General features: G+C 39.5%; 1 protein-coding gene across 3 annotated transcripts in view; it reads left to right on the forward strand.

The window, feature by feature from the left end:
* HPSE2 (heparanase 2 (inactive)) overlaps positions 1-16,547 on the forward strand; it is a 665,453-nt gene that overhangs the window by 627,964 nt on the left and 20,942 nt on the right. For all 3 annotated transcript variants that reach the window (XM_043476432.1, XM_043476433.1, XM_043476435.1), the window contains exon 10: positions 9,743-9,888. In XM_043476432.1, coding sequence (XP_043332367.1) covers positions 9,743-9,888 — 146 coding nt within the window. The remainder of the gene's footprint in view (positions 1-9,742; positions 9,889-16,547) is intronic.

Consider the following 16,547-nt stretch of genomic DNA (forward strand, 5'->3'; position numbering starts at 1 on the left):
TGGCTGACTTCACGGGCTTAACTCAACTCTTTCGTATTCAAAAAGGTGCTAGCATTCTGCTGCTTGGAACAAAGGAGTGAACCAGCTCCTCTCTAGACACTTCCAGGAATCTCTGTCTTCTGTAGCCTCTCCAGAAGGCAGCCTGTTATTATGAAGCCTCTTCTCTAAGCGCCTCACATGCACTTAACTTCCCTGATTTGTTCAAATACTTTGGGGACAAAAAAGGTTTGGTATAAAAGAAGAGATCTGCTCAAGGTCACACACCTGTACCCTCTGTCTACCAACACCCAAAGGATAAGTCAGTTAGAGAGATGGGACCTCAGGGTTTACTTAAAGACATTACTGGCTTTCGCCAAGTTAAATTCTTGAGCTCTTCAAGGTGTGAAAATGTGTCCTAGTTATTTCTGTTTGTCCAGTGTATCACAGGTGCTCAGCAAATGTAGAATGATGATGATGATGATATCTGGGCCAAAAAAATCTACTACCTGTTTACTCATTTCTATTGTTGTTCAGTTGCTTAGTCATGTCCAACTCTTTGTGACCCCATGGACTGCAGCAACCTCATGGACTGCATCACATCAGGCTTCCCTGTCCTTCACTATCTCCTGGAGTTTGTTTAAACTAATGTCCATTGAGTAGATGATCCAGTCATCTCATCCTCTGTCTCCCCCTTCTCCTCCATTTCTAGTGACTGATGATAATGATGATATATAGACCAAAAACATCTACTACCTATTTATTCATTTCTAGTGAAAACTTGTCCCTGGCCTGATTCTCCAAGAGTTTGGTTCACACAAGTAACTGGCCCCAAACTTTTTCTTAAAAGTGGCACTATTCACTTTTAACCTTTATCTTTTTCTGCCCACTTTTTCTTTCTATCTTGTTCCTGTATTTTTCTCCCATATATACTTAATCCTCTGTTCTCTTTTGATTAGCTAGTTGCTTGAATTATATCTTGTCTACCTTGGGCCTTACTTTTCCTATCACTCATCCTTTCTAAAATATATTCAAATACAATACATATCATTATTTAGTTGCTAAGTCGTGTCCAACTCTTTTCCGCCTCCCTCTCCATCCCATCCCTCTGGGTCTTCCCAGTGCACCAGCCCTGAGCACTTGTCTCATGCATCCAACCTGGGCTGGTATTCCGTTTCACCCTTGATAGTATACTTGTTTCAATGCTATTCTCTCAGAACATCCCACCCTCGCCTTCTCCCACAGAGTCCCAAAGTCTGTTCTGTACATCTGTGTCTCTTTTTCTGTTTTGCATATAGGGTTATCATGACCATCTTTTTAAATTCCATATATATGCATTAGTATACTGTATTGGTCTTTATCTTTCTGGCTTACTTCACTCTGTATAGTGGGCTCCAGTTTCATCCATCTCATTAGAACTGATTCAAATGAATTCTTTTTAACGGCTGAGTAATATTCCATGGTGTATATGTACCACAGCTTCCTTATCCATTCATCTGCTGATGGGCATCTAGGTTGCGTCCATGTCCTGGCTATTATAAACAGTGCTGCGATGAACATTGGGGTGCACGTGTCTCTTTCAGATCTGGTTTCCTCAGTGTGTATGCCCAGAAGTGGGATTGCTGGGCCATATGGCAGTTCTATTTCCAGTTTTTTAAGGAATCTCCACACTGTTTTCCATAGTGGCTGTACTAGTTTGCATTCTCACCAACAGTGTAAGAGGGTTCCCTTTTCTCCACACCCTCTCCAGCATTTATTGCTTGTAGACTTTTGGATAGCAGCCATTCTGACTGGCGTGTAATGGTACCTCATTGAGGTTTTGATTTGCATTTCTTTGATAATGAGTGATGTTGAGCATCTTTTCATGTGTTTGTCAGCCATCTGTATGTCTTCTTTGGAGTCATCATGACAGTATGGTACTGGCACAAGGACAGAAATATAGATCACTGGAACAAAATAGAAAGCCCAGAGATAAATCCACGTACCTACGGACACCTTATCTTCGACAAAGGAGGCAAGAATATATAATGGAAAAAAGACAACCTCTTTAACAAGTGGTGCTGGGAAAACTGGTCAACCACTTGTAAAAGAATGAAACTAGAACACTTTCTAACACCATACACAAAAATAAACTCAAAATGGATTAAAGATCTAAATGTAAGACCAGAAACTATAAAACTCCTAGAGGAGAACATAGGCAAAACCCTCTCCGACATGAATCACAGCAGGCTCGTCTATGACCCACCTCCCAGAATATTGGAAATAAAAGCAAAAATAAACAACTGGGACCTAATGAAACTTAAAAGCTTTTGCACTACAAAGGAAACTATAAGCAAGGTGAAAAGACAGCCTTCAGAATGGGAGAAAATAATAGCAAATGAAGAAACAGACAAAGGATTAATCTCAAAAATATACAAGCAACTCCTGCAGCTCAATTCCAGAAAAATAAATGACCCAATCAAAAAATGGGCCAAAGATCTAAACAGACATTTCTCCAAAGAAGACATACAGATGGCTAACAAACACATGCTCTGAATTTTTAAGGGAGCTTCAGACTGAATTCCGGAGAAGGCAATGGTACCCCACTCCAGTACTCTTGCCTGGAAAATTCCATGGACGGAGGAGCCTGGTGGGCTACAGTCCATAGTGCCGCTAAGAGCCGGACATGACTGAGCGACTTCACTTTCACTTTTCACTTTCGTGCATTGGAAAAGGAAATGGCAACCCACTCCAGTGTTCTTGCCTGGAGAATCTCAGGGACAGGGGAGCCTGGTGGGCTGCCGTCTATGGGGTCGCACAGAGTTGGACACGACTGAAGTGACTAAGCTGCAGCAACAGCAGACTGAATTCACTAATCAGTGAGACAAGATGTTTGGCTGCATATTGACATCTCACCCATTGAATCAGGCCAGTATGTTTAATTCTAGCAACACTTTTTAATCATAGATTCAGAGAACTGCAGTGGTGAAATTTATCTATGTAATTTTAGTATTTTCATCCATTAATCCAACAAGTATTTATTCAACAAACTGAGGCTAGAGCTACAATTCTGCCACCTCAGTACCATGCTTTATATCTATGTCTAAGCCTCAGTATCCTCACCTGTAAAAAGAAAAATAACAGTGCTTCCTCAGGATTTACTGGTGAAATTAATGAGATAATACATGTGAAGCACATATTAATCACTCAAGAAATGTTCGTTGACATTGTTAAAACAAATATGAACCCTGGTGTCACTGAAGGATCTAGTGGAGAATACACTAGTAAATGGGCAATCAACAAGCACTATGAAAATCGCTATGGGAGGGGAAACCTCTGGTTTCCCAGGATCACATACAAGAAAAGCCCAAACCTGGACATTGGCTTCAGAGAGGCCACTAGAGGAAATTCCACTTAGGCAGAAACCCAAAAAATGAGGAGTTAGCTAGGTAAGGCATGGGGGAAAGAAGTACTCTAGACAAAGGGAATGGCATTTCTGAAGACCCAGAGGTGCAGGAGGATAGGCCTTTCAAGGAAATGGAAGAAGGAAAGGAGAACTACTCAGAGATAAACTGTTTTCATTCGAGTGTATATCCTTCAAGTTTAATTGCAGAGATACTTTTTTACCCCTCAAAAATAGAATCACTCTATTTTAGAGTCTGTCCTTTTCCTGCATACTATAATGAACATCTTTTGACATTGTTAAATATTCTTCTAAAATAGAATTTCTAGTGACTAGTCTAATTTCTAGTCACTAAGGGTGTTATGGTCTTATGGTCATGCAGTGTAGACAACCCAGGCTACAAGCCCAAACCCTGATCACATCTCCATCAGCAGCTGCCCCTTGCCACCTTTCCAGCATAGTGATGCACACTCCAAAGCTCCAGTCTGCTCCCAGGAAGCCAGACCCCAGGTTGAGGTCCAGGCTGGTTCTGACAACAAAACTTCTTCCCTGGCCATACCCCTCTACCCCATACTGGGCCACATCTTCTATGATAGGATATGGTCTCATAGATTTCTCATTACCATTAGCTCTAACGAAATTCATCACCTAACTCACTGGCTTAAGGACTATTTTTCTTGCTAAGATTATAAACTTCATGTTGGCAGGAACTGAATTTGTCTTATTCACCACTATATTCCTACTGCCTAGTACGGAGCCTTAAACACAGTACCCAGTCCATAACTGAATTCTAGCACCTCCTGTAAGTCAGGCATTCTACTAGGCATGGGCTTTAGGAATGGGTAAGTAGTCTTAGACCTTGAGGAACACGTGGTTCAGTGATTAATCCAGTAAATTCTGAAAGCTTCCGTCAGTTTCTTTCTCTTTTCCCATTTATTTTGGTTCAACTTACTCTATATACTGCATTTTCTAGCTTTCAGACCACAATTGACTTTTTGACAAACACTGAAGAAAAAGAGAAGATTTAAAACCTCTGTCGTTCTAGTGTCATCTGTTATTTGTTTTCCCTCTCAAACTAATAAATGGACACTATTTTTCTTCAACCTCTCCTCATGTCTGATACACTTAAAGAGTGTCTGTTCAGTCTCTCTTTGTCCCTTGAAAATTGCAATGCAGTCCTTGCTTTGGATTTTTTTGTTGTTGTTGTTGACATGAAAATCTAATATATTTGCTTTCCTTCTTTATGATTCTTATTGTTTGAAAAGCTCTCTTCATATTCTATCTTTCATGCAATGTCTTTTTGTTGTTTTTGTTATTAGATATATATATATATGTGCATTCTTTATTTTTTTCTTACCTGCCCTATGCATAAAGATTTTTTTTTCACTTTTCATGTCATTTCCTTAAGAGATACTCAGAAATTATTCCATTTGTTTAATTTTATTTGTCATTATATAAATGACACATATTTGTAGCAAAATAAAAGAAAGAGGAGAAAGGGAGGAAGGAAGGAAATATAATTTGATTCTGCTGGTTTACATGAGGGAGAAATAAGGACAGTGAGAGAGGGAAAGTGAAGTTTTTTTTAAAAAAAGGTTGGATAGATAGGGAACTGAGAGTAGAATAAGGGTGAGAAAGGAGTCTGCAAACAGTGCAGAGAGCTAAGTAAAGGTGCAAATTTGATGTTCACTTTGGCTTTTAACCTACTGTCAACTGACTTACCAGCCCAAATCCTAGATTCCCCTACGTTCTACACTGATTAAGGACTTAACTATGAAAGAAGAAACTCTAAAAGTTTTAAAAGAAAACGTAAAATATCTTTATGAACTAGACATGAATAAGGATTTCTTAAACAACATACAAAAAGAAATGGATATTTTTTGCCCACTAGATAGGTAAAAATTAAAGGTCTGAAAATAACAGGTGTTAGCGAGGCTGTGGATCACAGGGAACTCACACAGACACTGCTGGAGGACGTGTAAGTTGGAATAACTGGAATCACTTTGGAAAATAACTTGGCATTATCCTGTAAGCCTGAATATTTGTATACCTGCATGTAACCCAGCAATTCCTCTCTTAGGTTTATACTGTAGAACAGTGCTTCTCTAACCTTATCAAACATCTGAATCACCTAGAAAGCTACACAATTTGGGGGCCTCACCCCTGGACATTCTGATTTGGTACACCCATGATAAAGTCCATGAATTTTATTTCTAAGAAGCACCCAGCTGATGAGGCTGCTGCTGGTTTACAATCACATTTGGAGTAAGTAAAGCTTCTCCAGATTTCTCCACCTGGGTCTTTGGAAACAGGAACAAGAATGTTCAAATAGAAAAAGCAGAACACAACTCAAATATCTATCAGAAGAATGGGTAAATAAACTAGTATTTTACACAGTGGAGTATTATACAATATTGAAGAGGAATACTAAGTGGGCTTCCCAGGTGACGCTAGTGGTGAAGACAGCCTACCAATGCCGGAGTCATAAGAAACACAAGGTTGATCCCTGCGTGGGGAAGATCCCCTGGAGGAGGGCATGGCAACCCACTCCAGTATTCTTGCCTGGAGAATCCAATGGACAGAGGAGCCTGTTGGGATATTGTCCACAGGGTCACAAAGAGTTGGACACAACTGAAACTACTTAGCATGCACAAACTCTAAGTATTTGTACTACCTAAACAAATCATCAGGGCCTAATGTTACGTCACAAAAGTAAGTCACAGAAAATCACATATCATGTGATACCATTTTTATAAAACTAACAAATTAAATAATATGTTGCTTAGGTGCAAATACAGAGATTAAACTATGAAGCAAGACAGTGAAAAACAAAAATGAAAAAAAGAAGACTCACATAACTAGATGCAAGAGTGTGGGTATTCTGATAGCCTTTAAGAAGGGTGATGGGTTCTCATGTGCTTCAGAATTGTCATTAAGTTACATATATGCTCTTGTATATGGAAAGCAGATACATAACAATTTGAAGCTATATTTAAAGAAAATTCTCACAGATTGAAGAAAGGTCTTGACTTTCTGATTAAAAGTAGTTCCCAAATACAGGCAAATTAATGCAGAAACTCACATTGACACATTCCTGGTAAAAGTTCCAATGTCAAAAATAAAACATGACTCCTATAAGCATCCTGACAGGACACAAGAGATAGAAAACAAGGAAGCTAACCAAACATAGAATAAAATTTGTGTTCACTTCAAACTTCTCTACAACAGCAACCACTACAAACAAAAAACTTTCAGAATTTACTTAAGGAATGTTTGAAAGGAAAGGAAAAATTATAATGCAATAAACTTGAATCTGCATATTAAAATGCTAATTATTACAAAAATGATGTGAAACTGATATTTTTTAAATGGAGATTTCAGTGGAAGAAAAAAATAGAAAAATCCATGTAATATGGATTTATTATATAGTATATATAATAGTTCTCATCAGTATATGTATCATGATATACATATCATAAAATATATTATATCTGCATATATTTATATATATATTTGTGTGTGTGTGCTCAGTCGCTCAATTGTGTCTGACTCTTTGCAACCCCATGGACTATAGCCAGTCAGGCTCCTCTGCCCATGGGATTTTCCAGGCAAGAATACTGAAGTCAATTGCCATTTCCTCCCCTAAGGGATCTTCCCAGCCCAGGGATCAAACCGCATCTCCTGCATCTACTGCATTGGCAGGTGGATTCTTTACCACTGAGACATAGGAAGTCCTTATGTATATTTATATATGTATTATATCTAACATGCAATTTTATACATGTGTTAGATAATACACATATTATTATATATGTATCATTTATATTATATATCATAATGTATACTATATTTTATATTAGTATGTGTATCATATATCTGTATATACTATACATATTATGATATGCAATATTATAACAGTGTAATAATCATTACACTATATAGTATATTGTATAATACTGTATAGCATAATGTATTTATAATATACATTAAAATATAGTATATATGGCATATTATATAATAACAAATATGGTAATGTATATTATGTATGTATAGTATGTATAATATACATACATATTTCATGTATATAAAATTTAGTTTGTGATAAAGGTGAGTTTAGGGATAGATTATTTACTATATGATGCTACAACAACTAGTAAATTATTTAGTCAATAATAGAGTTATTACCATGCACCAAAATATTTTTCAGTGAGTTAAAAGGTTAAATTTTTAAATGGTAATATAAAAAGAACTAGAAAAAGTGTCATGAAGATTGATCTGATCCTTGTGTGAGGAAGGACTTTCTAAGAATAAAAGAAAAGGAAAAAATCAAAAGAAAAGGATTGATATGTTTTTCTATAAAATTTTTAAAAAATTCTCCATGTCAAAAACATCATAAAAAGTGATAAAAAGCAAACTACAAACTTGTACAGAATATTTGTTTTATAAATATTCCAAAGGATTCTTCCACTAATATTAAAAGTTATGTTACAAATCAATGAGAAAAACATAGACATCCCATTGGAATATTGTGACTGATAATAACTTCACAAAGATTACTTCAAACCAAATTACAGTCAAGTAAGAGCAAATTGAACCAATGAGTTTTTCTTTTCATCTGCATGATTGACAATGATGGCATATTTGCCATTTTAAATATAAGGAAACCATATCTAACTGCCATCCTAAGGGTACTTAAAGTTAAATAAGGTAAATATTTGGGCAGGGCTTAGTGCTCAGGGAAGATCTGGAGCTATTCTGGTGACAAAGGCGCTTTGAGACTTTGTTCGGATTTATGCAGTTCACCAGAACTTTTTAAGCACCTGATGTTATAAATGACTACAAAAGTGGGGAGGGGGGAGATTATTAAGAGGCTTCTGCCTGAAAAGATGAAGGCTCAGAAAGCAAAGTTGATGTCTTTAAGATCTTGAATAGCATGCCTGTACTCAATAGGATGTCCACTGAATTCCAGAACTGGCGGGGAGGGAGGAAGCTCCTAAACAAACTAGGAGGCCCTGTTTATATGATGAGTTATAAACACTTAAGTCATTACCCCATAGTAAGATTTAAAAGCAAATACAAAACAAATACAAAATATGTTGTGTGTCAAATATAAAAATAAAACATGATAATAGCAATAGTAGAAATTAAGGTGGCAGTAAATAGACTTTTGTAAGTTCAAATACATGTGTGAATTACAGATTTAGTATTTATTAATCAATTACAAATGGACCCTGGAGTGGTTAAAAGAGCTAAACTTTTTAGTTTAGATTTATTGAGGATGACTAAGAATTAGCGCCATGGTTTGCTTTCTTCTGTTTGCATTTCTGACTCTGGAATTAGGACTCTGGGCTTCTCTGATAGCTCAGTTGGTAAAGAATCCACCTGCAATGCAGGAGACCCCGGTTCAATTCCTGGGTCAGGAAGATCTGCTGGAGAAGGGATAGGCTCCCCACTCCAGTATTCTTGGGCTTCCGTTGTGGCTTAGCTGGTAAAGAATCCACCTGCAATGTGGGAGACCTGGGTTTGATCCCTGGAAGATCCCTTGGAGAAGGGAAAGGCTACCCACTCAATTATTCTGGCCTGGAGAATTCCATGGACTGTATAGTCCATGGGATCGCAAAGAATCAGACATGACTGAGCGACTTTCACTTCATTTCACTTCAGGACTCTGATCTCCTGTCTGAAGGAGCTTCATCCTCCTCCCACCACAGAAACAGTCTTTAGTGACAATATTTGGGAGATGACATTTTGGATTCTCAGATTAGTGACAATCCTAAAAGATTGGAAACCTTACATTCTAAAATTAAGCAGAAGTCATAAACCAGTAGGAAAGTAATGTTTGTGTTAGTTGCTCAGTAGTCTTGTCTGATTCTTTGTGACCCCATGGACTGTAGCCCACCAGGCTCCTCTGTCCATGGGATTCTTTCTCTAGGCAGGAATACCGGAGTGGGTTGCCATTCCCTTCTCTAGGGAATCTTCCCCATCCAGGGATCAAACCCAGGTCTCCTTCATGGCAGGCAGATTCTTTACCATCTGTGCCCAAAGTAAAAGTCGTAGGAAAAGAAAGTTGAAAATGCAAGGCCCTAGCTGATTATTCTTTTATATGTAGAAAACTGATTCATTTGCTTTGTGTGCCACTCTGGGTTCTCCCCATGGACATTTCCTCATTTGGTCAGTTCCAAAGGCCTCTTTAGATAGTGCCCGTTTCATACGAGCTGAAGATGAGTGCTTTGTTGTGGTGACCTTGCTTACAGGGTAAGAGTCTTCCTGTCCCGATTCCCTACACTCCTGGTATGAAGTGCTTTCTGGCCTTTGTGTTTGTATGTTTACTCAGAACACCTAAGTATATGTCGCTCTCTGACTCTGTTTCTCTGTTCCCTTCAGGACTATTGGCTCTCTCTCCTTTACAAGCGCCTCATCGGCCCCAAAGTCCTGGCCGTGCATGTGGCTGGGCTCCAGCGAAAGCCCCGGCCAGGCCGAGTGATCCGGGACAAACTAAGGATTTATGCTCACTGCACTAACCACCACAAGTAAGTGTTCAGAGAGATGGCACAGAAACCACCCCTGAGAATTTTTAGGCCGTTTGAGAACTTCATGCTACACTGGACTCCTTCAGGACACTGAAAACTGCTTCTGGATTCACTAGGCCCGTTCTTTGCAAGTTTCAAATGATTTCTGATAAACAGTTTTTTCTCCAAGTAAAACCCCTTTCTCACACTTAGAGGAATTATTCATAAAATGTTCATAAAGATACATGCCATTTGTTTATTTACTTCTTCATCCAACAAATTTTTATTGAACATTTTCTCTCAGCCAGTTGATGTAATGCCCAGGAGGCTTATTTGTGTGTCTATGCCTTAACCAAAACTAGAGATATAAAACCTGTTCCTAAGATATACCAGCAGAGCTGGAGGAAATAAGCCTAGTTTTCTAAAATGCATGTTGGAGAGCTATACCACTAGAAACCTAACCATGTACCAGTGCATCCCAAGTTGGGAGTGCCCAAAGCTAGTCATGTCAACTTTACAGTCATTTCAGTATTTTGAAAACTGTTTCAGCTATTTTAAAGGCTAGATGGTTAAATAAAATCTGGGCTTCCTTTTTTTAGGGGGCCAAACCTTGAACAGTCAGCACAGTAACGGGGATGGTTATCCTCTTTTTCATCTGAAGCTGAGGTTATTGGGGTTGTCTTTTAAGAAGTAGGAAACATAATTAGTACATAAAGTTTAGCAGATAAAAGATTTTAAAACATGAGGATCATAAGGTAAAAACTTAAAACAGAGCCTAAAGCAAAACCCACCTGACCAAATATGGCTTTCTTACATTGCTTCCAATTTAAGGAGCAGAGTAGGCAGCCCTGAAAATAAGAACCCTTTCTCTTAAGGCAGAGAGACCTTGTGTGGAGTGGGAGTGAGGAAGAAGGAAGCAAGTGCTTCCAGCCAGACCTTCATTCCAGCGAGCCTATCAGGGCCGATCACCGGCAGTGGAGAGCACAAAGAGTTCCAGTGGTCAGGTTACAACAGATGCCCCTTCCCCTCCCTGATGACAGAGGAGCCATGCCAATTAATTTATCATGATAAGATTTTTCAAAGAATCACTCTGAGCACAAGGGGGCCAGGGGCCAGTTGTCTTGTCTATAGATACAAGTGCCTATTGTGGATGAGAGGAGGCTGGATTGGGCAGAGGCCAGAGGCTTTCAACGGTCCCTTTTGCTCAACAGGAAGCTCAATCCAATAGCTGACAGAGAGTGACTGCTTTATGGCCTTGGCTGGAGTTATCTGATCAACGTACAAGGAAACATTGTGTTCCTTGTCTCCACCCTGGCCTTGAGGTAACCACCCAAAACGTGGACTCCCAGCTTCGAGAGAGGAAAAGTTCTCTTGGCACCTTTTGTCTCTTTGGGGAAGCACATCAGTCTGTGCCCTTTATACTATGGCTCTGCGGACCCAGGAGAAAATGTCAGTAGCCAATCCATGGGCTTAGCAGAGTCTGGGGGGTCCTCAGAGAGGTCTTCTCACTTGGTTTCATCCCAGTGTTCATCCTGATTCTCTTTGACATTCTTGTGGGAAGTTGTCACTGATGTTCTGAATATACCAGGCACTCAGGGCCAGTGCCTCATGCATTTTTGTATTATTGGTGTCCCACAGAGTGACTGGCCTGAAGAAGGTGTCAGTGAATGTTTTATGAATGAATGCAGAAACAGGGCATCAGGGCATCACTGATGCTTTATACTTCTAGCTCTCTTCCCCTTTGCTGTCACCACATTGGCCAGAAGAAAGGGATATGGTGGAGTGCATTCACCAGCATAAAATCATTCATTGTATTCAATATTCTCTCTCCATCACCAGATCTCCTGTACTTTCTATGGGAAGTCATTCCAGAACCTCTCAGGGGAAACAGTGCTTCTGCCAGTTCCATCCCTCCTCCCTATTAAAAAAGAAAGAAAGAAACAACTTTACTAATCTATGTCACTGATGACCTTAGATTACTGGGATGAAGGTCTTTTTGTTCTTACTAGAGAAGAAAGCCCCCAGTAGATACACTGAGCTAGCTGAGAATGAGCTGGCTGAATTTGCAGATCTCCTCCATGTCAGTGGATGTCCAGTGCCTTAGATAGATGAGCAAAAGGAGAGAAGTGTCTCTGCACTTTCTCTGTAGGAAGACACATTCCCTGTCTGAGCCCCCTCGCCCGCCACAACATTATCAGGAAGCACTCCTGATCCACTTGGTTTATTTGTAGCCAAAGAGACCAAGGTCACAAAAACGTCCCAGAGTGGGCATGTTAACTTCATGCTGTTCAGTCTCGACCAGTACTCCAAAAATACATATCCTTGGTCAAAACAGGGAATTGAAGAGAAAGTATAAGTTTATTGATAGAATACCCCAAAAAAGGTCTTTTAAAAAAGCTCCTGCGCTCAAGTGTATGTTGAACACTTGCTATGTGCCAAGCCTCTTGCCAATTATTTGCATTAGTGTAATCGTATTAAATTCCAAAGGTTCTACAGTATCACATGTATGTACAAATAGCAACACTAATAATATAAAGAATTTTATATTTGGAAAGAACCTTTAGAGATCTTTGGCCTGTTGTCCTATATAACATAGAAATTCCCTTTATAGTCTCCCTGACAGTCATGAACCTCTACTTGAATACCTCACTGCTTCTCATGGCATCTCTTACATTGTGGGTCGTTTCTGACCTAGTAGAGCATTGTCTTTTATGACTGATTTAGGATAACTAAGTCAGATACTCATACCAACACTAGCAGGTGCTTTTCTGCTTTCTGTTCTAGAGCCAACAAATTAGGACCTGGCAGCACAGCAGTTCTCACCCTAAGGCTTCTTATTCAGAGAACAAACAGATTTTGACTAGGAAACAGTCTTTTTATAAACCATTCTGCTAACACAATGTATGTATCTGGGGAGGAGCTGAGATCCTTAGCCAAGTTTAGAACCAATTGGAGCCTGGTGGATCCTGAAGAAAAATTGAGTCTTTTGGGGTTCAAGTTTGTTTATTGTTGGCAAAGCACGACTTCCTGTTTTTCAGAAGTTTTTTTAAAGACTCATAAAAAGGTTCCTGAGGCTTCTTGGACATCAAATGGCTCTTACAAAACAATATTTTGATGAGTTAAGTGTAAATGAATCAGAAACATGTGGATTAAATTTCCCTTAAAATACACAGGGGCTTTGAAATTGGGAAAAAGATGTTTGGCAAAACATGGCCTGACTGTTACCGAACCCAAAAACTTTGAATTAGATTTGGAGAAAATGGACCAATCCAGTTTTCAAATACGTAGACTTTCACTGGAAATGGACATGGATTTCAAAGCATCATCCTCCCTTCCCTTTCCTAGTCTCCCAGCTTCACTGGAAATATTTCTAGAACAGGGACTGTTTTTCATCTATAAGTCAAGAGGCACCTCCCAATATGACACCCCTCACCTCTTACATCCATGATATTCCAATTCCAGCCCCCATCCTGACTCACTTCCTCCTCCTCCCATGGCAACACGGAGATGTCAGGCCGCAAAAGAACAGCCGGAAAGATGAACTCCAGATACAGGCCTTTTCTGCTAGTGAAAAAGTCTCACTGTGAGTGAGACATGGAGCAAGATAGATGTTCTACAAGATAGAAAGGGGCATTAATGAGGAGAACCAAAAGCCACCTGGACTTGACGACATTAGAAGGTCAGCAGTTGCCTCCAGGCCACACCTTCAATAAAACCCCATTTTCTTAGCGAGCAGATACTCCTCCAAGATTATTTTTCTGTCGGCAGAGAATGGAGATTCTTTAGAAATCTGGATTCTCAACATAGTACTTTCAGGTTGGTGCTGCATTCCCCAGCCAAGAATGTGTCTTCACAGCCAAAAGGCCTCTGCTTAATGTCCTTGCCCACCAGCCAAGCAGCAAAAAGGAATGGCTGAGGGAGGTCTTCAGTGTCAGGTCCTCCCTGAGGAGGCTCCGTGAACCCTATGGGAGCCTCTGCGAGTTGGTATCTGAGCTGGCTTTCAGTGCTGGTTTGTCTCCCCCAGGGAACTATGGAAATGGAAATCAGACCACTGCCAAGCAGCTTGAAAAGATAGCTTTCCCTGAAGCAATGCTGTGATTTCAGGTCTCCCTCCCACCCACCACTTCCCCACATCCTGCCCTTCTCCTCTGTGGTCTCCAAGGGCTCATTCTGCCCTAACTCTGCAGAGGAGAAACTCATAAATGCAAGCACGCAGCTCTCTCCTCCTGGGCTGCTGGCCTTTGAGAAGGTTGTCTGATGATAGTTAGCAGAAGAGTTTCACAGTCTGTGAAAATTGGTACCCTTACATGCCTATTTTCACTCACACTTTAAAGCCTAGTTAATGGCGTCTTCCTCAGTTTTGCACACAACTTAAAGCCCGCCAATGAAAATAGTTTGTGTTTTTTTAATGATGGTGGTAACAGCTTTCCTGATAGCTCAGTTGGTAAAGAATCCACCTGCAATGCAGGAGACCCTGGTTCAATTCCTGGGTTGGGAAGATCTGCTGGAGAAGGGATAGGCTACCCATTCCAGTCTTCTTGGGCTTCCCTCTCGGCTCAACTGATAAAGAATCCGCCCACAATGTGGGAGACCTGGGTTCTATCCCTGGTTTGGGAAGATCCCATGGAGAAGAGAAAGGCAACCCACTCCAGTATTCTGGCCTGGAGAATTCCATGGACTATGTAGTCCATGGGGTCACAAAGAGTCGAATACAATGTGACTTTCACTTTCAATAATGGTAAATGCTGACATCGTCTAGCAGCATCTTTCTTCAGGTCTCTGATGACACAAGTCCACTCAAAATGAATTGGCATTCTCTTCTGATTGAATTCATTTGGCTCCAAAAGTTGGCTCACATGAGAAGAAGGACCAGAGGAGAAAAGACTAAATAGAAGGGTCATTTAATAATTTATCACTTAATAATTTTTCAGAATATCAGTGCATGCATCCAAAAAGCCTTGAATGCAATAATGTACCCTCCTACAGATGCAAGAAAAATCATCAGACACACAGCCAAAAGGATATACATTGGTAATTAATCACATAATCTTAACAGATTACTCTAGGCAAGTGGTTCCCAAACCAAACTCATCTGCCAAATATACTGAGATTTTTTTTTTAAATATTGATTCTCAGACACAATCACAAATGGATTAAATAATGGAATGAGCCCTGAAAACTGAATTTTTTAAAATCTAAGTTATTGTGTTAACCTGATGTTGGTCACTCAACTCTTAATTAGCACCTTTAGAGGCATAGATGAGTGACTCAGGGGTTGAGGTGTGCTCTTTCTACAGAGAATGATATTTTCCTCTGGGCTCAGCTGACTTTGAGTTTCTTGGAACTCCTTCTTTGAAGGCAGGACCAGGCCATTTTTTCTATTTTCTCTCATTAACCCATCCAGAAGGGGACCTAAGGGACCCCTTCGAAACAAAGTCCTTTTTCCTACAAGAGAGAAGAAAATCATTGCAGTCTTGTTGATAATGCTAAAGGCTGTTGTGTACAAGCATGTATTTCCCTCAGGCTTCTGTACTGATTTAAAAGGATTCTGAAACAGTGAATAGTTTTATAATCATGGAGTAGATAAAACAGCAAAAGTAGAAATCAAAAAGGTCAATAAATTTGACTACCTAAATGTTTTTAATTTTTATACATCAGAGTACAATGTAAACAAACTGAACTAGTCAAAGAAAACTGGGGGAAATTTTTCAATATACCTGAAAACAAAGGATCATTATCTTTAATAAATAAGTAGTTTTAAAAAATCAATAGAAAAACAGGCAAAGGGCATGAACAGTCGGTTCACAAAGGAAGAAATGAAATGGCAAAGAGGCAAATAAGAAAAATACTGTGCCTCAGTGTGAATTTTTTAAAAATACAAATTAATACAACATTGAAATCCCATTATCACCTCTTGAGTTTGAGAGGTGATATTTTAAACCTTAAACTGTAACCTTTTAAAAGGTTATTATTAATATCTGATGTTCTTAGGAATATGTGGAAATGGGTGCTCTCACGCATAGGTGATCAGAGCAAATTGATGCAAGCTTTCTAGATAATATCAGTATTGTCAAAATGTATTAGTCAGGATCGGTGAGGTTATGCTGTGATAACGAAGGACCTGCAAATCTCCATGGCTTTCACTAAGAAAATGTATTTCTCTTGCACACTACTCATCTGTCACGGCTCAGCTGTAGCTCTGCTCCATTATCATCCTCATTCCAGATCAATAGAGCAGCCTTAATCAAGAACATTGTCAGACTTCTGGCAGAGGGAAGAGACATGGCAAAATATGAACTGCTTACTAAAGCCTCTGCCCAGAGGTTTTAACATGTCCACCCACGTTGCATTGACCAACACCAATCATGTGATCACTCAAGGCTCAACAGAGCAGGGACAAAAAAATCTTCCCACAGGGAGGAGCCCCCACTGAGAATGAAGCAGCAGATTTGGTGAGGAATCATGCACTGCATTCCCTTTGCCCTAGTGTTTGCAACTTCCAGTACTTTATCTATCTGAAATAATCATAATGTCCAAAAAGTTTATGTAAATAAAGTTCTTCATCACATAATTTATAATAGCAAAAAAATCAAAAACAACTATGTCCCCAAAGGAGGAGGCTAGTTAAAAAAATTTCTACGAATGAAGAACTTAGCATTCTTTTGTAAGTAGAAGAATAT

The sequence above is a fragment of the Cervus canadensis genome, chromosome 8 (genome assembly GCF_019320065.1).
Source record: "Cervus canadensis isolate Bull #8, Minnesota chromosome 8, ASM1932006v1, whole genome shotgun sequence".
In the NCBI taxonomy this organism is placed as follows: Eukaryota; Metazoa; Chordata; class Mammalia; order Artiodactyla; family Cervidae; genus Cervus; species Cervus canadensis.